The sequence below is a fragment of the Peromyscus maniculatus genome, chromosome 8, assembly GCF_049852395.1.
Source record: "Peromyscus maniculatus bairdii isolate BWxNUB_F1_BW_parent chromosome 8, HU_Pman_BW_mat_3.1, whole genome shotgun sequence".
In the NCBI taxonomy this organism is placed as follows: Eukaryota; Metazoa; Chordata; class Mammalia; order Rodentia; family Cricetidae; genus Peromyscus; species Peromyscus maniculatus.
In genome coordinates, this window is record NC_134859.1 from 38,625,466 (window position 1) to 38,648,594 (window position 23,129).

The 23,129-nt window shown below is 40.9% G+C and overlaps 1 protein-coding gene across 11 annotated transcripts in view; it reads left to right on the forward strand.

The window, feature by feature from the left end:
* The first annotated feature begins 3,289 nt into the window (after positions 1 to 3,289).
* Positions 3,290 to 23,129, forward strand: part of Rapgef6 (Rap guanine nucleotide exchange factor 6) — a 176,904-nt gene continuing 157,064 nt past the window's right edge. For 5 of the 11 annotated variants that reach the window (XM_076578392.1, XM_006984862.4, XM_006984864.4 and 2 more), the window contains exon 1: positions 3,316 to 3,544. Coding sequence is in view for 6 of the 11 variants with exons in the window: in XM_006984862.4 (XP_006984924.1) it covers positions 3,476 to 3,544 (69 nt within the window). In the remaining 5 variants the exon portion in view is untranslated. Of the gene's footprint in view, positions 3,545 to 23,129 lie in introns of all 11 variants that reach the window. The other 6 variants (XM_006984863.4, XM_076578398.1, XM_016003473.3 and 3 more) reach the window with 3 other exon arrangements.

The window sequence follows — 23,129 nt, forward strand, 5'->3', positions numbered from 1 at the left end:
GTTAAGAACACTTGTCCTAAGTTCTAGTCCCAACATCCACATGGTGGTTCCCAAACATCTATAATTCCAATTCTAGGGAATCATTTGCCCTCTTCTGGCCTTCAGGGGCACCAGATATGTACATGGTGCACATACATACATGTAGGCACAACATTCATACACATAAATACAAATTTAAACCAGATTTTATTTCTTGTATTTTTAATAGGAATTTTTAATTACATCAAAACTATCCAAATTATTCAAACTTCAACTTGTATTTTAGAGAAATCATTTTCCAGAAGAAATAGAAATGGTAGCAATGTTTGGATTATACTGGCAACACACTAAATGATTCACATGACTTAGCTCATAATCCTGAGAACCCTGAAAGCCCACTATTTACATAGAGATGTTTAAACTGTTGTTCAGAGATACATTAAATAGCTTTAGGGCTGAGTTCATAACAGTACAAAAAAATGCTTGTCCTGTGTTGGATCCTCAACACTGGGAAACAACTTTCTTTCCTAACTAAAAGTTAAATTCAGGTCTGATTGTCTGCAAAGTTCAAGTTTATAATGATCAAGCTTTTGGGTTTTTTTCCCCATTTTTCAAAATATTAAGATGATGATGAACATTAATCTTCGGGGGGAGTGAAGCATATGATTTGAGACTGACCTTTGGGAACTAGTTTATATACACAAAGATGATGCAAATCACTTGCAACACGGTCCTAATTACTTTCTATTCCATGATAAAACAGTGTCCAGAAGCAACCTGTGGAGGAAAGAGTTTGCTTTCCTCTCATTGGGAAGCCAAGGCAGGATCTCACAGAAACTATGAAGGATCACTATTTACCGACTTGCTGGGTTCGCTTGCTTATAGAACCCAGGACTACTACTGCCCAGAAGTGGCACTACCCACAGTGGGCTGAGTGCTTCATCTCAATCATTAATCAAGGAAATGCTCTCCCCCCAAAAAAAGACTTGCATACACTCCAATCTGTTGGAGGCATTTTCTCAATTGAGGCTCACTCTTCCCAGGTTACCTTAACTTATGTCAGTTGACAGAAAAATTAACCAGCACAAGTACCATACAACTTTTTCATAGTTTATTTCTGTAGTGACTGAGCCATAAGGGCTTTTGCGCCCAAACCTCAAAAAAGATGTGCTAATAGCATGTTGTAAACTTCAAGTTTGGGCAAGCCCCAGGGTCCAACGGAAAATACAGCACTGTCATTACTCTGAAATGTTACAGCCTGAACTCTCCTGTTCTTTTTATTAGAGATTCTTACCTTGCCACAAGAAAGGTACTGTGAATCATTATTGGAAAACATGTCTAATCATAAGACTCTTAAGTTCCCTAGTTAACTTAGTCTGGAAAATACTATGATGTAGCTAGATGTGGTCAGAGCCCTCAACTTTTAAAATTCTGCATAAATGAAATGCCAGAAGGTGGAGCCTCCCAAGGAATGGTGTGACTAGTGTGGTTCACCTGTGCTCTGATAATGGTACTAAACAACTATCCCACAATGATGGATTCTGGAATTCTGCCACTTAACCTTGACTGTTGAAACAGTCTGTAATGGTTAACACAGTCTATTTGACAGAATCTAGAATCACCCAGGAGATAAATCTCTGGGCATGTCTGTGGGGGAGTTTCAAGATTGGGCTAATTAAGGTAGGGATGACCTACTCTTCGGTTTCATGGGCCAGGGGTATTGACTGGATAAAAGGCCAGCTGAGCAAGAGAATTCATAATGCGCTATTCCCTGATTGTGGACAAAGTGAACAGTCACTTTACACCCCTGCCACCATGGCTCAGCAGGAAAAGGCACATGCTACCAAGATAATCTGGGTTTGGTCCCCAGGACCCAGATGGTGGAAGAAAAACCACTCTCCTTTAAGATGTCTCCAAACCCCGGCACGAGCACAGTGGCCCACACACAAATTAAAAAAACAGACAAAACAAAACTAAGATGGCTCTGTGGTTTAAGAGCAAAAAGTGCGCGTGGAGAGGGCCCGAATTCAGTTCCCAGCACTCTTGTTCAGCTGTTCGCAACCCCGTTAATTCCAGCTCAACCTGTGGGCCAAAATTACCCCTCTAAAGTTCCTTTTATCGGAGTATTTTATCCCAACAGGAAAAGTAACTGATAATCAGTCTTTGCAGCTTTTCTTACCAAAGGACAAACAAACTGAAGCTGTCTTTATTTTAGGAAAAGAGACTAGAATGTAAAACTCAATGAAAAAGCACTCATCATTGGCTCTAGGCAACTTAAAACCCAGCCACCTGAAGAAAACCGGGGTGGAAAGGCCTGCTCTGGACACAGGTTAGGTTAAAGCAGCCCCTGCTCTGGACACAGGTTAGGTTAAAGCAGCAGCACCTGGCCTGAGTTGGGCCCCATCCACCCACTCTTTAGTAGTCAAGGATGTTAGATCAGAATTGATGGAGGCACGTGGAAATAAACGGCAGATCTACCTCTACAGAAGCAGATTTGTCCTTTAATCAAAGAACAGCGTTTCTCCACGGAAGTGGAGACTGCACACGTCGTACAGAGGGCTTGTGGGTTTCATAGGACGGAAAAAGAAACGGGATGTAAGATTACATCCGCAGGTAGGTTCCCCAACAGTCTCAAAGTGGCAAATACCATGAGAGGTTGGTATGTTGACTTTATCAGAAGCTTCCAGGATCCTGATAGCTCACAGGTGTCAGCTGTTAACTTTCCTAGCTGGAGTTTTTCAGCCCACCTGAGGCTTTTAGGTCATAAACCCTTTAAAGGAAGATCCTGAACTTCTTCATCCAGCCACTGAGGCATCCACCATCAGACCCAGGAAGGACATCCTGGTGCGCGGTAGGCCAGCAGGCTACCCCTTGAATTATTATCGCCAGTCTTGAAAACACTTTTTGTGGGCAGCTTTCACTAGCGAGTTCGTGGTTTAGAGCGCGAGTACTGCCCTGAGATCCGTGGCTTGCGTGGCGGTGTTGGGCTTCCTGGCTTGCTGCAGGGCGGTCTCGACTTCCGCGAGCCTTGAGAGCCCCGCTGCTTCCGGACTTGGGCGCTGAGGTACACGTCCTGAGTGTGTTCCCCATACCTCTACACCACCGGCTATTTTGGGAGAGACCATCATAGCACTTCCGGAACCTCAGCCGGAAGCTGGGGATGCGGAAGCTACAATCCCGTGACGGACTCTCGCGACGAAGGCCAGCAGCTCGTTTCCCCCTCCCCACTCCCCCTCCACCCCAACTCTCTACGTCACGGCTAGGCGGGCGTCAGCGTGCGCATTGTGCGCATGCGCACTCGCCCTCTCTCGCCCCCGCGCAGGCGTCTTTCTGGCCAGTCGCGCGTGGGCTGAGGCCCTGGGCGGGCGTTGCGAAGACTTGTTTGCTTGAGTTTGGACCCTGCGACAGTTCTCAGTTCCCTCCGGTGGGGCGGGAGCACACCCGGGGCAGGAGAATGGGCAGCTAGACGCAGGCTGGGGAGCGTGGGGCTGCGGACATGAACTCGCCCGTGGACCCCGGCGCTCGGCAGGCGCTCAGGAAGAAGCCTCCGGAACGGACTCCTGAGGTAAGGCCGGGCACTGGCGCGGTACCCCTCGGCCCCGACCTGGCCGTCGTCGCGCACGGGGTGGTGAGCGCCTTTCCTGCCGCTCCCTGCTGGAGACTTCCTTGTACCTCTGATAAGAAGGCACCGTTACTGTGAACTGGGTTTTGAATATGTGTGCGCTCCAGCGGGCTGAAAAACAAGCTGGGGATTGTAAGGTGTAATAGACAGTTCAGACTCGAGTCCGTGCGTGCTGTGCTCCCAGATACTGTACATTTGCCCCCAAAAGACAGACTTCCAAAGTCCATAGCACACTCTGCATCCAGCCCGGCGGTAAGCTCCTGACGGGTGAGTGTTGAGTAGTTCCCTTGGTGCTTTTTCATGTTGTCCATGGCAAGCTTCAGGTTGTTTGATAAGTTCTCTTGGTTTGGAGACACGTCTGTAATCAGTGGTTATGTGTATTATACCAAAAGAAAAACCAAAAGCGTTGTCAATGGAATGGATCATCTTGTTCGAAGTTGCAGTAATTGAAATACTTTACGTCTTAGTCACGCGAGTTTCAGATTTATAATGCTTTGCATAAAAAGTCTCAAACTTTGGACTAACACTCTGGGACATGACATTATTAAAACCATACAGTTATGGTTTTAACTGTGATGCGCGATGATGAGTCCACCTTGTTTATTGAGATTCTGATCTTTGCATAGAACAAGATAACTTCTTAAAATTACCTTGCAGGGGCTACTAATAATCCCATGAATCAGTTTTTCTGTTGTGGTAATGATTATTGCAATGTGTAGTCTAAGTTTTATTTATAAATATTATTTAGGTAATGAGGGGAAACCCTAAGTAATTCTGTCTCTTCCGAATTACTTAGTTTGAAATTGAGTATTTTAAGCAGAGGAAATTTTCTGAACTGTTTGTTAAGTTATGCTTGGTCATGTGTGCTGCGTTGAGGACTTTTATCTGGTTTTACTGGAATAGCAACATTGTTAAAAGGAAAGTTAACCGCTTAGATTCATTGGCTGTATTTTTGAATGAGTGTAGAATTTGGGTTACTAGTAAGAAATTAACAAGAATACTAGTGATGGTTTATTTTGATAAAAGAATTTGATGAAATTCTCACAAGTTCATTTTTACAGAAGATTCTTTTAGTGGACTCTTTTGTTTTGTTTTGTTTTCGAGACAGGATTTCTCTGTGTAGTTTTGGTGCCTGTCCTGGATCTCACTCTGTAGCTCAAGCTGGCCTCGAACTCACAGAGGCCTGGCGCTGCCTTCCCAGTGCTGGGATTAAAGGCGTGCGCCACCACCGCCAGCTTTTAGTGGGCTCTTAAGGGTCCGTTATAAATATATTTGGTAATTATTCATTGTCAACCTGTTGAATGTTCTGTTCTGTACATTAGAAGATTCTAGTGAACAAAATAGACAAGTCCTTATAGTTCTTATCTTCTGATGGCATAAGGAGATAAGGTAGGTTATACATATGTAATATGCTAGCTAGTAATGGCTGTTTCAAGTAACAGGATAAGGAGAATTGTGAAAAGGGAGGCTAAGCTAGATTATAGCTTAAATGAAGTAGTTTCTATTGCCCTAGGTTACGTGACTTTATTGTCTTTGAGAAAACCTGAGTATCCCTGTATCGCTCACAGTAACCTGGAGCCTAATCATGAACCCATCAGCACTTGGCTTGTATAAAGATGGTAGTGAGCTGGTCCATCATACATGGTTCTGATTTGACTTGACTTGATGAACATTCTACTGATGCAGGAGAATGGAATTGTGTGTGGAGTTTTATGAAGAGAAAGCTTTTGTAAGCAGAGGAAATAGTCATTGCAAAAGACTGTTATGAGAACGTTCTCTTCACGTATTCCGGGAATAACAAGGAACTCTTGAGTAGTGGAGAATGAGCTAGAGTGGGTAGCAAGTCAGAGATGGTGCTGTAGGACACAACACATAGGACTTTTTAAATGATGATGATGACGACAACGACGACGTCGACTTATTTTCAGTGAAATGAGTGAGTTACTATCTAAAGGTTTTGAAACAGGAATGGAGCTAACTAGTTAGATTTTTAAAAAGACTCACTCTTGGCTGTAGTGTAGCGTGTAGACTAGCTGGGGACAAGGGTAGGAGTAGGAAGTTAGAAGCTCTTGCGTAAATGAGGTAAGAGATGACAGCTCAGACGAAAGCAACAGTGATGGAGGTTCTGAGTAGCCATCAACTTCTGGAAATATTTTGATGTTTATCCAAGAGCGTTTGTTAATAACACATTATGTATAGACTGAGGGCAAGAGGAGAATTGAACATACTTATGCAGTTTTTGCTATAAATAATTATGGAGTGTTGGACAAGTTGAAGAGCAGTCAGAGAAATGTCCTGGGATGTAGTGCAGTGGTACAGTGCACATTTAGTGTTCATGGGATCCTGGGCTTAATCCTTAGCACCACAAAAACACAAGTACAGAAGATTTACTGGAGTTAGTTTGGTGAGGGAGAAGATCAGAAATTATGTTTTGAATATGTCTAGTTTGAAAAGAATGTTAGAAATGTTGGAGTAAAGAGTTACACATAAAATTTATATTTTAAAAAGACTAAAGAGTTAAAATTTGCAGTCATGGGGTTGTAGACATCATTTTCAGTTGGGAAAATGTATGAAATTACCAGTATAGAGAGTGTACATAGAGAATAGAAGAGGTGTCACACATCAGGATCCCAGCTTGGGACTCTGAGGAGGAAGATTGACATTGGTTCCAGGCCTACCTGGTATGGGTGAGGGTGGGATGTGTGCTATAGTTCTTTTTATACACACACACACACACACACACACACACAGACACAGATGTGTGTGGTGTGTCTTGTCTTAGAAAAATGACAGAATATATAGGTTAAGAGACAAGGGAGCTGGAGAGATGGCTCAGCGGTTAAGGTCCTGAGTTCAATTCCCAGCAATCACATGGTGGCTCACAACCATCTATAATGGGATCTGATGTCCTCTTCTGTCATACATGCAAATAGAACACTCATATACATAAAATACATAAATCTTTTTTTTTTTTAAGACAGAAACAGACACATAGAGTGTAGTAGTGTCATGGGAGTCAAGTTAATAAAAATGCATGGGACAGGACTGTAGCTTAGTTTCACATAGGAAAATTTGGGCTCAGTTCTTAGGATAGAGTTGGGGGAATTCTATTTTTAAAAGTTAGGCATGATGACATATGCCTGAAATACCAGCGTTTGGGAAGAAGAGGCAAGAAAATTAAGAGTACCAATCCAGTCTGGACTACATAAAACCCCTTCTCCAAAATAAAGTTATAATAGAAGAGATAAAATTCATTCATTAAACTTAGTTTCCTTTTCCTTGAATGTGTACTGAATGCACAGCATTGTGAAAATACACAAATGGTTTGAATTTGGAACAGCCTTCCCCCACCCCCCAACGCACGCATGCACGCACGCACGCACGCACGCACGCACGCACGCACGCACGCACACCACACCACACCACACCACACCACACCTCGCACGCACGCACGCACGCACGCACGCACGGGCTCCTGTGTTTCAGTACTTTGTCCCCAGCTCATGGCAGTATTCTTGTGGAACCTTTGGAGCAGAGGCATGACTGGCAGAAGTGGGTCACTGGGGATAGGTCTTTCAGCCTTGTAGTCCAGCCCTACTTCTAGCCCAAGTGATTTTGATGATCCTTCTTTGAGGAGTCTTTGCCTCACTCTCCTGCCCCCTTTACTGCCGACACAGATTGGCCTACCTTTGCCATCATTCATTCCCTGCCATGATGGACTGATAGCCCCTGAAAGTGAAAACCAGATTAAGTCTTTCTCTCTTAAGATGTTTCTGGCAGATAGTGAGTCCACAGAGTGTAAAAGTAGCCAATACAGTGGTATGTTTGGTTTTGAGACAGGATCTCACTATGTAACCAAGGCTGTCCCCTAAATCATTATCTTTTTGCCTCAGCTTCTGAAGTTCTAGGATTACAAGTATGTGCCACCATGCCAAGTTCAAAATCAGTGTTTTTATAACTTTGTAATAAATCCTAGTGAACTAGACTCTTGAGTGATAGACTAACTTATACAGTTCTTTCTAACAGTTTTTACTTCTCTAGCTATTTGTCCTACTTTATGGATCCAGATTTCACAACATAGTCTTTCCTTTGTGATTTTCACTTTTAAAGGATTTTTTTAGGGGGAAATGTCTTAAAAACTGGTCTTGGTGCCGGGCGGTGGTGGCGCACGCCTTTAATCCCAGCACTCGGGAAGCAGAGGCAGGCAGATCTCTGTGAGTTCGAGGCCAGCCTGGTCTCCAAAGCGAGTTCCAGGAAAGGCACAAAGCTACACAGAGAAACCCTGTCTCAAAAAACCAAAAAAAAAAAAAAAAAAAAAAAAAAAAAAAAAAAAAAACTGGTCTTGATAAGTAAAAGTGTTCTAAAACCACAAAAGCTATTAAAGAGAGATGGCCTCAAGCTGGGCTGTTGTTCAGTTGTGAACACCTAACTAGTATGTGTGGAACCTGGATTTAATATCCAGCACAGCCAAAGATGGTTAGGTACACATGCCTGTAGTTCTAATATTCAGAGAAGCTGAGACTGGTAGATTACTTGACCACACAAGTTTAACCCAGACAATGTAGTTGAGACCACAGCTCGGAAAAAAAAGAGAGAAGGAAAAAAGAAGAAGAAGAAGACAACGACGACCACTTTAATGTATTCCAGGATGTTCCCTGGAATACATTAAACCGTCTTGGTTTCTTAGTTTATGTATTTTTGTATACTCTGTGATGTTTGCACAGGAGCAGAATGAACTAATGATGCATTACTCAGAATGTTCTGTTACATGATTTACAGAATACCTGTAAATACATTAACACTGTTTATGAACCTAAGCTATATAATTTCCCAACTCGGGAAATATACTCAAGCTCAGTTTTTATTAACAAATACTGTGCCAATCTTTCACTTAAATTAGAACCTTCTAATTTAAGCATCTAGCTTATAGGCATTGGTATTTAGACATAGCTCATTTAGTAATTCAGATGCATGCACAATGGTTTGGAATACTGTTCATCATACCACATTCTCTGTCTCTACTTTGCATGGGTGGAATTATGTGGTGTAATGCCAGCTTTGGAGTTCAGGAGTTTCATTTGGTGATAGGGTCTAACTATGTAGTCCAGGCTGACTTCAACCTTTCTGTATAGTCCATACTGACCTCAAGCCTGCTGATCCTCCTGCCTTAGCCTCCCACGTGTGCTGGGTTTACATGCTAGCACTGTCATGAAACCACCCCTTGCAAGCCCTGGAATTTTTATTTAGATGATCCCATTTCAAATAATGTTATCTAATTTTTTTGTGTATGTGAACTTTTCTTGAGAGAAATAAGTGTCTGCTCACTCCAATAGGATACCAACAATAGAATAGAATAACAGCCTTACACAAGTATAGGCCTACTAACACATAGGTGACTCCCCCCACAAAAAAATAAAAACAAACAAACCAGCTGCCATCACTAGACAGTTTCATTGCAGTGTGGCTGATGGCTTTCTCATAAATCCCTCACCCTTCTTGAGTTAAACTTGCACCTTTATATTCTCAGCAGGTGTGCCCAACCATGCTTACTGTGACTGGCTGAGAATACAGTCCAACACAAAAATCAAAAACTTACTTAAAATATGATCCCCTCCCTGACTTTCTTTAACTCAATTGTGTGGTTCTTGAGTGTGAACTTTGTAGATGATAACATCTTTTTACAGTGTTTGAAAGGTTAGCCACACCTTCCGTACCATGTGCAGCTAGAGCAGAATTACATACAGCTAGGGTAGATGGCATGGCTGAAATCAGGTGAAGGTCTAATGACTCTTCCCAGCCCCTCCTTCCCTGAGGGAACTTCAACAGGGCTGATCTTGAGGGCCTTTTGCAGGTGATTACTGTTGTGATTAAGATGGCTATGCACATAGAACTGTGTTCTTAAAGTATTTGAGTGATTCTAGGAAAGCTACCTAACTTCTTTAAAATCTAAATACTTGGGAGGCATTTTTATGTGGACTAAATGAAATGAGATAATGTAAAATATTTATCAACTTGCCTACAAATGACAGTAAGTGGTAGTCAGGTATTGGTTTGTTATTTCTTCTGTCTGGAAAGAAATTTATCCTTTGATGTTCTCTTGAAATCTTGTCATTGGTGCTCTTCTGTAGTATCCTTTTTTTATTTTCCAACTCTGTGTTTCTGATACTTTGAATCTTCTTTGAGTATGATGTTCTAATACTGTGTTCTAATTGCTGGTATGTCTGTGGCTTTGAACCCCTTGAGGGCAGGGCCTGTGTTCTTGTTTTCTAGTTCATCATGCTTTATAATTCTAGCAGTAGTGATGTCTTATCAGTTTGATGTTGGATATGCTGAGATAAAAAGACTTAGGTTTGACAAACCTGCAAATTTTCCTATAAGTTGATTAAGGGCTTGAGAGATGACTCATGATTAAGAGCCCTTGCTGTTCTTCCAAGGGATCTGTGTTCTTCCAAGGGATCCTTCCCAGCACCCTTATCAAGTAGCTCACAGTCACCTGTAACTCAATCTCCAGGGGATCCAATGCTCTCTTAATGGCTTCCTTAGGCACCTTAACACACATAGCATATGCATAAATAAAATATTTTTTTAAGATGAATAACATACAGCCATCATAAACAAACTGAAATAGCCTGTAAAGTATCTGGCTGTTCTTGGAAGACAATAGAAGAAACTTGGTTATATTTTAGAATAGAAATTCCTTTTCTGTGTGGCTTCAAAACAGTTTTCAGGAAACATCACAGAGTATTACAGATAAATGGCAGTCTTAACTTTATATTTTTTTCACCAAAGAATTACCAACAGGACATTAGGAAGCCAGTTGCTGTGAGTTCAAGCCCAAAAGTAGAGAGGGGAAATTTTTGTTGGACAGAATTTCATGCTCATTCGGTGCTAGTACAAATCTACCTCAAATTAAAGGGGGAAAAAAAGAAAAGAAACTTTTTAATATCTTGCTTGCTTTTGTTACAAAAGAGATTTAGCTTTTTTTTTTAATCGTTGTTTCTTAACCTGCTTCAGATTTAGAATATAATCTTTGACTGTAAGCCTGCAGAATAAATGTTTTTTTCTTAACGGGCAAAAGAGTACCATTGTACTTGAGTCCCTTTTGAGTGAGTCGCTGGGCACACCCTGAGGGTGGCAGAACAAAGATCTGCTGTGTGCTTTCCCAGCCAGTGTACGTTCAGAGGGTCCTCAGAGAGAAAAAACGTATTTATGCTTCTGGGCCCTTGGACCTTCATTTGTAAATCCAACTAGATAAAAAAGAATGTCAGCTCTAGATGAGATCTTTATTAAAGAAAAGCTGGGGGCTAGAGAGATGGCTCGTCCCCTAAGAACACTTGTTGCTCTTCAGAGAATGTGGGTTCAATTCCCAACACCCACGTGGTGGTTCATAACCATAACCATCTGTAGCCCTTTTTCCAGGGGATTTGTGCCCTCTAATGTTCTCTTTAGGTACCAGGCACACGGGTGCACAAACATGAATTCAGGCAAAACATCCATACACAAAACCAAAAAAGAAAAACTGTGGCTAACTGGGAGTTTGGGCCATGTGATTTTTGTTTTTGAGATGTTTAGGAACTTATTCAAATTTTCCCAGAAGGAAGAGCAACCAGCATGATGAGTTTCATGACATTACAGAGTCTTTGGAAGGGATGGAGTGAATGTGAGCTCTGTAACCCATCATTCGACAAGCCTGGTTGAAGTGGCATTAGTGACTTGGAAGCTACCATTAATGCTACTACTGATCTTTCCCTCTCCTACCACTAGAGTTTTTGGACAAGTGCATAGGGTCAAGAATTCACATTGTAATGAAGTGTATTAATAAAGAAATTGTAAACATATTTCTAGCATTTGATAACTTTATTAATGTGGTGCTGAAAGATGTCACAGAGTTTGAATTTGCACCAGAAGGAAGATTAATAAACTAGATCAGATTTGATAAATGGAATAATGTAGCAGTGCTGATTGCTGGAAGAGGAGAGCTTGAAGTTAGAATGGATTTCCTTGAGTTCCTGACCTATGCTAGATTCTGGGTTCTGTTTGTTTCTATGTATTCTATAAAGTTGTTTTTGTTAATGGGAAATAACAAAAGATGTATACCCTTTTTTCTAAGCTAATTCTAGTTATCTTAGAAAACGAACTGTGTGTGTGCGTGCGTGCGTGCGTGCGTGCGTGTGTGTGTGTTAGACAGTGTCTCTTTGTGTCCTAGCTGGCTTGGAACTAGGTATGTAGACCAGGCTGGACTCGAATGCACAAAGATCTGGCTGCCTGTGCTCTCAAGTGCTGGAATTAAAGGTGCATGCCCACCACACCTGTCAGCTTGGGTTTTTGGAAGACTAGGAAGTAAAGATGTTTCTGAATTTAAAAAAAAAAAAAGAGCTGGACGATGGTGGTGCATGCCTTTAATCCCAGCACTCAGGAGATGGAGGCAGAAGGCCAGCCTGGTCTACAGAGAGAGTTCCAGGACAGCTAGGGCTACACAAAGAAAGCCTGTCTCGAAAAACCAATCAATCAATTAAAAAACAAACAAACAAACAAAAACAGAATGTAATCCTAGTACACAGGAATCTGCAGCAGATGATTTAGGAGTTAAGGCTAACTTCAGGTACCTAAGTTTGAAGCTAGCCTGAGCTACATGAGACTGAAAACATGAGAATAAATTCTTTAGTAAAAATTCTAGGTTCTAGAGTCAGAAGCAGCATTCAATTTGCTCTTTTGAAGTATGCCTCCAAAATGCCATGTTCCTAGTTCTTTGGTATAAACTGTAACTTTGGCAGTGGGAGAACTTAAGAACTTTAACACATAGCAAACAATGAGATTTATTCTATAAAACCCTAGTACATAGTGCAACTTGTATAACCGAGCAGATGTTCATAAACAGTGGTATTTTAGCTGATGTGTGTAGGGAGAGGGAGGGCCACTGCCAAAATGAGGTACACACATACAAAGGAACTAAATTCCAGAGAAGTAAAATAAAATTTCTTCCTCAAGCCATGTGACTTAACAGTGGCTTTCTCAGCACTGACCTTACTTAGAATAATAAATTATATAGCGAGGCTATCTTTAACTTTGGGCATTTTTTTTTCTGTATTAATACCTATGTAGATGTTTCCTCCACCAATAAGTGCTCTTAACTCTTGTTGTTTTAAGACAGTGTCTTACATAACCCGAGTGGCCTTAATCTTGTGATCTTCCTGCTTGGGTCTCCCGAGTCCTGGAATCACAGGTATACCATGCCTGGCTATAATAAATGTCATTCATTTAGTCATATGTTATACAGTATGGAGTTGACTCTGTATATTAGTTATTTTTCTCATTGTGACAAAAAAAATCATGTCAAAGGCAACTTCAGAATTTATTCTGGCTCACAGTTTGAACGTACAGAGCATCGTGGCAGGAAGGCACGGCAGTATGGTGGTATTTTATTTGTACAGAAATGTGATTTTCATTGTATGTTAATAAATAAAGTTGCCCGGGGGTCAGAGCTATTAGAGCCATAGCAAGAGCGTGGTGGTTAGAAGAGCTAGGTAGATTTCTGTGTGTTCAGGGATACAGCCAGTATTGGAGACATACGCCTTCAAGACCTGGAGGGCGGTACTTACAGGCAGTGATGAGGCAGTCATGTGTTTGGGTTTACAACCAATGAGAAGGCAGAACAGAAAGACTATTTAAAGACAGACACACAGGAAGTAGCTCTCTTCCGGGGAAGCTAGGAGCACTGCAGGAGGTAAGGTTTTAGCTCTGAGCTCTGACCTCTTGGCTTTCTCTTTTACATTGGTTCTATGTTTCTTATTTTAATAAGATGGTTGGTTACATCTACACGGCAGCAGTAACTTTAGCACCTGGTCACAAGGCACATGCAGTTAGGAAGCAGATAGGTGCATGCTGATGCTCAGCTCATCTTTTCTCTTCAGTCTAGAACATAGCCCATGGGATTGTACAGCCACAATAACTTTTCTAGAAACACCTTCATTAGACATGCCCAGAGTGTATTCTCATGATTCTAAATCCTATCAAATTGGCAATCAAGACCAACCACCACAATTTGTACCCACAAGTTTAATTTTGTAGATCCAACCAACTACAGATTGAGAATATTTTGGGGAAGGGTGTGGGATGTAATTCCATGGTATAGTGTTTCCTATAATGTGTGAATCTCTAGAATTGATCCTCACCAATGCAGATAGTAAAAGAAAAAAGTATTGTGGGTGAGAGAGATGTGTCTGTAGCGAACAGACTTTTTTTTTCCTTTGTCATTATTCTTGAATACCTTATCACAACATTTTACCTAACATTTTCATAACAGGTGGTGTGAATAAGAATGGCACCCATGGGCTCATAGATTTGAATGCTTGGTCCCCAAAGAATGGCACTGTTAGGAAGTGTGGCCTTGTTAGAAAAGTGTGTTGCTGGGAATAGACTTTGAGGTTGCAAAAACCCAAGCCATGCCCAGTGACTTTCTCTTGCTGCTTGTGGAGCCAGGCACCATGTCTGCCTGCATGCCCCCATGCTTCCCACCATGCTGATAATGGACTAAACAAACCTCTAAAAAAATTGTAAGCCAGCTCCAATTAAATGTTTTTCTTTATAAGAGTTGCCATGATAATGGATTTGGTCGCATCCATAGAACAATGGCTAAGGCATTGCTCTATTCTTTCTCATCACTGCCTTAGTTTTCTGAGGTAAGCCCACCAGAGACAATCACACAGAAACTTTTAAAGCCAGAAAGAAAGCCTTGATTGCTGGCCTGTAGCTTCATGGGGAACTTGCCCACATCACACAGCCCCAAGCCTTTGTCTTTTATGCACAAAAACTACATCCTGGTTGTCACACTTGAGTTAGTTAGTAGGAAACAGAACTACAGAAGCCACAAAATAAGGTTAGTACATTTAGAGACTTCCCTTGACTGTGGACTAGATCTTTGATGGATTAGGTTTTGTTCCTGTTCTGGCAGGTATTGGGGCCACGTGCTGGGTTTCAGCATCAGTTGTGCTAAGATCTGGGGCCTGTTACATTAGCTGTATCTCAGAGGTTCTGATAAGTTGTGCTTTGGTTTTCATTTGAATCTAGGTATTTTTACATTTTCTCCCTGACTTCTTCACTGGTCATTCATGATTGCTCAGTTCCCAGGACCATTCAGAGAGAAGAAAATAAACCACTGTTAGCAGCAAACTGAATCAAACTATACACAGTAAATGTACTTTCTGATTGACTGAGCCCACTGACATCACCAGTTAATTATCACAAGACAGGAAAATGACAAAACTGCATATAATGTGCTGTTAAAAATTATCTAAGGTTAATGTGGTATAGTAAGTGGATGAAATAAATGAAGGAGGAAGACAGAGAAAGGGAGAAATAGAAAGTTAAGTGAAAGAAAGGAGAGAATAGAGAAAATGGAAGGAAAGAGAAAAGAACAAGAAATTGGAAAAAAATTAAGTGAAAAATAAAAAGGTTTCTCAATAATGAAAAAATTCAAAAATGAAATTAGATAAATGCAAGAAGGGGACTAAAAACAGGAACATCTAAAGTCGTTTAAAATGCTATTAAAATAGGGTGGGAACAGAGGAGGATACATGACAGAATGGTACAAGAGAAAGGAAAGAAAAATAATGCTCCATAAGTTTCTATGCATGAGGACTGGAGAGAGTCAGTTAAACTGGTGCTCCTGTCTGTAGGAAAGACTCCTCTAGCTTATGCTGTTGGTGAGTTCCTTAGGCAAATGTGTAATGATGTCTGGCACTACTGTCTTCAGTGATAGTTTTCCTTGTTTGAGCACCAGGGGCCTCTCCTGGCCACACTTAGCTTTGTAGCCTGTGGCAGGTTCTCTCTACTTGAGACTCCAGAGCTCAAACCTGGCTGAGGTTCTTCACGAGTATTTCTCTCAGGTAAATCAGAAGTATAAGAAGCCATCAAAGAGAGCTAAGTAGGTAAAGGACATGTCCTCATAAAGACCTCCTGACTATCAGTTACTCTGCTAGGTGGATGTGTCAGTGGCTGTTCAGTGCACCACTGGACCTTCAGCATTCTCAGGCTATTTGGAAGTGTTGGCAAATAAGTGGCTCAGAGGTGGATGATTTACCGACCTCAGGCTGTCAAACTCCAGAATTATTTCAGTTGATGAGCCGTTGAGAAAGAGACTATCATTCCCTATGTACTTCCCTGCCTGAGTTAGTTCCCCAACTCCCTACACCCTTCAACTTGTGGGCCTCTGTCTGGCTCCATTCTTTACAGCTGTTTTCCTGGGCCTTCCTTCACCCTGTGTCTTTGGTAGGCCTGATGGCAGCTACCAGACTGTGGTTCCCTATTCTCAGCTTAATGGTAGGTTCCATCTCAAGATGGCTACTGGCCTTGTCTTTGGAGTAGCATTTAAAGTGATGGGATGGGATTTCAGTGTATATTGATTTTTTTTCCACCAAAACCTTAACAGGATTTGAAGCTTATCGGGGCTTTGGATTTTTCCTGAGAATAGATGCTGCCTCTTGCTTCTTCCATTCCCCACCTAGGAGCTATGGCGCAGGTGCTATGCTTGCCTATTTGGTTGATCATGCATGTTTTTCTCAGCGGTTTTTCCTTTTTCTTCCTTTAGGATTTCCAAAACTCTTGCCTGTCTTTTTCTGTTTGGAATAGTCTTTTATTCTGACTTATTCCATCTGGTCAAACACCGCTTAGAAGTTCAGGGTTGTTTCTGTTGTTACTGTTCTGTAAAGGGTCAAGGGTCATTGGTATTTGGATACAGATTACATTGAGTCACTACATCACTTTGGGTAGCAGAGACATTTAACAATTATATGGAGTGTTTTTCTACCTTATGTGTTATGTTCGCATACATAAATGTTCATATGTATGCATGTGCCACACGTGTGTGCTCATTCATATTTTATCTATTTGGGTGCTCTGACATTGACTGCATATATATTTAGGAATGTTATTTTCTCTGCTGAATTAATACCCTTACCATAATACAGTGGCCTTCCTTGTCTCTTTTTACTCTTTTGACATACAGTTAGTTGCTTTTGTGGTTTCTTTTGGATTCCATTTGAATGAAATATTTATTCCTATCCTTTACTTTGTATAGGTATGTGTCCTTAGAGGTGACCTGGGTTTCTGATAAGCATATAGAGTAGTTTTTCTATTTAATCATTCTGTATGTGGTTTTTTTGGGGGGTGGGGGGAGGGGGGTTCTTCACCTGTAATGCTAAGGATTGTACATGAGCCTAGCCCATGCTAAATAAGCACTATATCCCCAGACTGTTTAATTGGAGAATTTAACCTACCTTGATTCAAAGTAATTATTGAAAGGTATGATCTTACCATAGCCATTTTGTAATGTGTTTCTAGTTTTGTTGTTCGTTTTTTTTTCTTTCTTTCTCCCTTTCTTGTAGTCTTTTTGATGGTTTAGTGCTTTATTGTAGTATTACTTGGCTCTAGTATTGTGGTTTGATTCTTTGCTTATTATTTTTGGTTTGTATGTTACAGATTTTTTTTGCCTTATGGTTTCTATGACACAAAGATCATCTTATGGTTGTAACTATTTTGAAATTATAGCAGCTTAATATGGTCATAAAGATGAGAACAAGGAGGTGGCGCTGGAGAGATGCTCGTTCAGCTGTTAAAAGCACACTGGCTGCTCTTCCAGAGGTCCTGAGTTAAATTCTCAGCAACTACATGGTGCCTCACAACCATCTGTAGTAGAATCTGATGCTCTCTGCTGGCATGAAGGTGTATATGCAGATAGAGCACTCAACCACATAAACTAAATAGATAAATCTTTTTTAAAAAGATAAGAACAAAAACAAAAGAACAAGAACTACTGTTTGAATCTAGGCAAGGGTAAGACCATGCTAAAGATGTATGTAGTTTATGCACCATTTTTAGCAGTATTAAAGCATCTGGATTTGACTAAGTATTCTTACTCGTCACTTTTATATTTTTCCATGTTTTCTTCTTACTGGTCAATCTCTTTTAGTTTGAAGAACTTCCCTTTACCATTTAAGATGGATCTGGTGGAGATAAATTCTCTTCGTTGCTTTTGTTTGTCTGGGGATGTTATCTCTTTGATCAGGTGCAGTATTCTTTTTTTTAAGCACTTACATATGTTCATTTATTTTGTTTGTAAGGGGATGGCAGACATGCATGCCACTGTGCACATGAGGAGTCAGGACCACTTGACAGTTGGTTCTCTCTTTACATCATGTGGATTCCAGGAATGGTTCAGGTTATCAGGCTGGGCAGCAGCAGCTGTTTAACATCTCCCTGGCCCTGTATGCAGTATTCTTGATTAACAGTGTTTAATCTTGGGTGGTGTGAAACTTTGATGCCACTTTTTCCTGCGTTGGAAGGTTCCTGCTAAGTCTGCTGTCATGTGAATTAGGATACTTGTGTTATCAGTGTATTTTCACATACAGCCTTTAGAATCTTTGAAATTTTATATGTACACATGTGTTTTGCCTCTTTGTATGTCTATACTTGGATTACATGTGTGCTTGCAGAGGCCAGAAGAGGGCATCAGATGCCCTGGAACCAGAGTTACAGATGGTTGTGAGCTGCCATGTGGGTGTTAGTAACTGAACTCGGTGCTCTTCAAGAGCAGCCAGTACTCCTTAACAGCTAAACCATCTCTCCAGCCCGTTTATTTTAAAAGCCTGACTATAGAGAGATCTTGGGGGATAGATGTAGTAACTGGTTTTTGGTTACCTTTAACTTTTTAGTATATATGAATGTTTGTATCCTAACATAGATTTGGGACATTTCTGTTACTATTTCACTCAACATCCTTCTTCTACTTTGACATCAAGTTCTTCTTGAGACCCTGTAACTTGAATATTCTTTACTTTCTTTACCATCGCAAAGTGTTCATAAGTTTTCTTCACTTTTTTTCTCCATGTATTTTTTCCCTAGATTATGTGTGTGTGCATGCACGTGCACACAAGCACATTTGTGCAGGTGCCCAAGGAGGTTAGAAGAGTGTGTCGGATTCTCTTAGGATTTGAGTTAACAGGTTGTTAGTTGTGAGCCACATGATGTGGGTGCTGGGAACCAAACATCATTCATTGTAAGAGCAGCATATTTTCCAGTAGCTGGTTACAAGATGACTAATTTTTTTTCTTGTTTCATCTGTTATGCTGTTAATGCCTTCTGTTAGTTTTAAATTCTTTTGAATGTATTTTTTCAGTTCAAGGGTTCTGTTTAGTTTTGTAAGAGTTCACTTCTACCTCTTTTAAGTTTCTGTTAAAGTACTGAAACATTTTTTTATTTCATTTTCTTCAATCTTTAAAATTGGTGTTTCAAGTTCTCTGAAATTTCTGACACTTTGACTGAAGTAAAATCCTGTTTTCTTGAAATATATTGATACTTTGTGGCATGTGCCATTGAATGCTGGTGCCATTGAATGCTGGTGCCATTGAATGCTGGTACCATTGAATGCTGGTGCCATTCTTTGGGTGTTGAGGTATCCTAATCATTGTAATATAGCGTGGTTTGATCCTGACTTTCTGTGAGCTTGTTGTCACTTTCATTATGTCAGCACTGGATAGAGCATAGGTCCACATTTGGACCATATTGTCACCACTTTGGTACTTGAGCACAATCTAAGCCTGGGTTTGTCTCGGGTAGACTGAGTGTGTGTCATTTGGAAAGAACCAAGGGAATACCTAAAAAGTGTAGTCTGTAACTGCAAGCTTCTGCCTAGGGTCTGCCTCATTCATAGCTCCAAGTTTCTTTCTGGGGTCTGTTATATGGCAGTGCAAGATTCAACCTTGTTTGGGGAAGAATCTCTTTGGATAGATCTCAGATCCTTGTACTCTTATGTCATATCAGTAGCCACCAATACTTGTAAGCTGTGGAGTCCACAGACTACTAAGATCAGCACGACATAGAGTCCTATGACCAAGGGTCACAGTGCATTGAGCTGCCTGTTGCTGCGGTGGACTCCTGGCCCAAGATGACTGCAGCCAGTCATAAGTGATATTATAGTAATAAAAACCCACACACTTTGTGTGTCTTCTACTGGTGCTGGGACTGTTCAGAGACTCCATCCACAGTCAGGCCATTAGGATCTGACTAGTATTTGGCTTTAGGCCATTAAGATCTGACTAGCCATTAGGTGATGGTGGCACATACCTTTAATCCAAGCACCTGGGAAGAAGAGGAAGGCGGATCTCTCTGAGTTTGAGGCCAGCCTGGTCTACAGAGTGAGCCGGGACAGCCAAGGCTATGTAAATAAACCTTGTCTTAGAAAAACTTGAGTGTTCCAAAACCTCATTCTTTACATTGACCAGTTGTGGGTCTTTGTATTAGTTCTCATCTACTGCAAGAGGAAGCTTCTCTGATAATGGCTGAGACACTGATCTGTGAATATAGCAGAATGTTATTAGTCCTTTTATTGCTATGTTCCTTTAGCAGAACCATAGTATTTGGTTTCCCCTAGGCCCATGTCCCCTAGTCTTAGGTTTTTGGTCACCTGATCAGTATCAGGCATGGGTTCCATCTTGAAGAGTGGGCCTTAAGTCCAGTCAGATGGTTGGTTACCCTGTAGTGTTTGTGCCACTGATGCACCAGCATATCCAGCAGGCAGGTCACTGATGTAGGTTTAGGGTTGGCAGCTGGCTTGATGTTTGACTTCCTCCCCTGGTAGCGTGCAGAGTACCTTTCAGTACCATGAGTACTAGTCAGTAGGGTGAAGGCTCCAGTTAGGCACCAGCACAACTTCTCTCTGTTCAGTGAGATATGTAAATGCTCTTCAGGCAACAGGGCCTTACCATCAGTTTGTGGAGATGAACCAATAAGCCCTGGCAATCACCTGAGTTGTTTGGGGGTTCCATGGGAGCCAGTAACTCACTCAATTAGAAGTAACCCATTCTTGGCACATGAAGATTCATTTGGTGGTAAAAGATGTCTAGTTGGAGCATTGGCTCCCCCATTGTTTGGTGACTCCATTTAGATTCCTTTCATATATGTATATATTTTGAGAAACTTCTGTATTTGTAGGTTTCCATTTGATCCCCCAGCTGGCCATTTCTGACTGAATTTTTCAAGTATTAGTTGATGTTCTGAGTACCTACACAAACCCAGTAGAATTGGGAGATGGCTATTCAAAAAGCAGCATGTTTTGTAGCACAACATAGTACACTAAGGAAGAAGGGCAGGCCCCACTGTTAATGAGATATGTATGTTCAAAATAGCCACTAACTTTATAGAATTCTTTGGTAGAGTGCTTGTCTGATATTTATAAAGAATCTGAGCCCCAACATTGCAAAACAGCATTAGCCTCCTGATTAGCCTTGTCTGATTAAAGAATCTGAACCCCAACAATGCAAAACAGCATTATGAACTATTTATGAATTTAATATTTCATATAACAGACTCAAAAGCCCATAGAATATATCTACAATAAATGCTGTAGGTTTGGATTGTTTGAAGAGTGCATGAGAGCTCATTTGTTTTAGGATAACAGTGACCCACCTTCACTCTGAGAAGTCCAGTCATGCTTTAGTTAACAATGGGGATATGTTTTGAGAAAAGCATCATTAGGCAACTTTGTGATTGTGTGGACATCATAGCAAGTACCCACACAAACAACATAGTACAGCTCAATCACTTGATATCGAATCTTTAAGCAATCAAGAAATGTAGTAAACATGAGTGAGGTTTTTTGCCAATGTAGCATGGCACATACTATTTTACAGTGAATTTTAATTTTTTTTTTTTTTTTTGGCAGTGTTAGGAATGAAACCTGGCACCTTATGCATGCTAGTTGGACATTTTACCCCAGAGCTATATCCCCAGCCCTTGAACTTTTTTTCCCTTAATGTAAATAGAAGTATTCTTTCAAAGAACTGTGATGGAGTTGGGAAAAGGTTTTAGTCAGTAAAATGCTTGCCTTGCTTGCAAGCATGAGAACCTGAGTTTAATCCTCAGAACTCATGTGGAAAATCAAGCATAATGGTGTTGGTAGGATTCTTGTTGCTAACCAACCAGCCAGCCAGCCTTTGTGATTTCCAGGCCAGTGAGGGAAACCATGTCACCAATAGTAAGTAAATAAATAGACGGTGGCAAAGGAACAACACTCAGAGTTGTCCTTTGGCCTCCATATGTACAAATGTGTATGCATGAACATACACAGCACTAATAAAAGGTGTAGTGAAGCAATCTAAACCAGTGATGGAGTCATTTATTGTCATTATCAAGTACTGGTTATTATATATAACTATTGCTGCGTTTCTATACACCTGGCAGGACAGAAGCCCTGTTGACACAAGTCACCACAGACACAAGTCATGTATTGCACTATGACCTTGCTGTAGCTACAAGGTCACTAGGAAGTAGGGATTTTTCATTTCCTTTGTAATGGGACCACCATTGTGGATATGGCTTGTTGCTAACTGCATTGTATGACTTCAACTTTTTTGCTTGGGTAAAGTCTCTTATTTTATTCCTAATCCTAAACTGGTCTTTGTTCGAATGCCCTGAATAATTTCTGCAGTGCTTTTGTTGGTACAGTTACAAAAACAGTTGCTGGTGATCTGCGGTGTTGTCATGTCCCAGATGGTTAGTTTTCTGTCTTCCTCACTGCTTCTCCTTTCAGGCTCCATCAAATAGCTTTCAAGTACACTCTGTAAGTGATTAGCATTCCCTTTCTAGCATTTGAATTGTGACTGCAAACAAAATTCGGTTAAGACTTTCGGTCTGCCTCTATTGGTGTTCTTTCATTTTCTGTTTTAGAGGAGCTAAGTGGGGTTTATTTGGATAGATTTTGTTTCTTTTGCATACACCAAGAAACAATAGATTTCCTCAAGCTTGTCTCATAATGGTTAACTGGTGCAAAAGCCCCATTCTACCCGTGTTTAAAAACAAAACAAAACAAAAACAACAACAAAAACCCTCACATGTTCTGGAAGTTGTCTTTTTGTGAAGTCTTAGTGTTTTGTGACTTTTAAGTTTGGTGTGTTGGAAGGACTGGTATTTAGTAAGCATCCTATTCTTGTTTTCATTCTCATTTATTATGTTACCAGACAAATCGTCTAGAGTGACAAATGTCTGCCTATAAACCAGTATCTCCTAAACAGCGTACATAAAATCATCTGTAGGGCTTTTTTGGAAACGTTTTTATCTCTGAGATTCTGGGTTAGGGCCTGAGAATGCATTTTACCCCTAAACTCCCAAGTGTTGCTAATGGTGCTAGTATTTCATAGGGCTTTTATTTACATGCATCAGAACTCAAACTCAATTCTGGCTTTTTTTTTTTTCTTTTGTCACCATCCCTGGATGATTGTTTTAGGCTAGTCTTATTATGGAGCCCTTGCTGACTTGATATTCATAACATAGGCTAGGCTCAAACTGTCTGTATAGCCAGGGATGACCTTGAACTTCTGATTTTCCAGCCTCTACCTTTTGACTGTTGTGATTACAATGATGTGCCACCATACCACCATATGTTGTTCTCTGGGTTTTTTGTTCTTGTTGTTGTTGTTGTTGTTTTTTAATCTAACTGTACATATTTGCATGTGGTGACCACTGTGTCTTCAAGCCT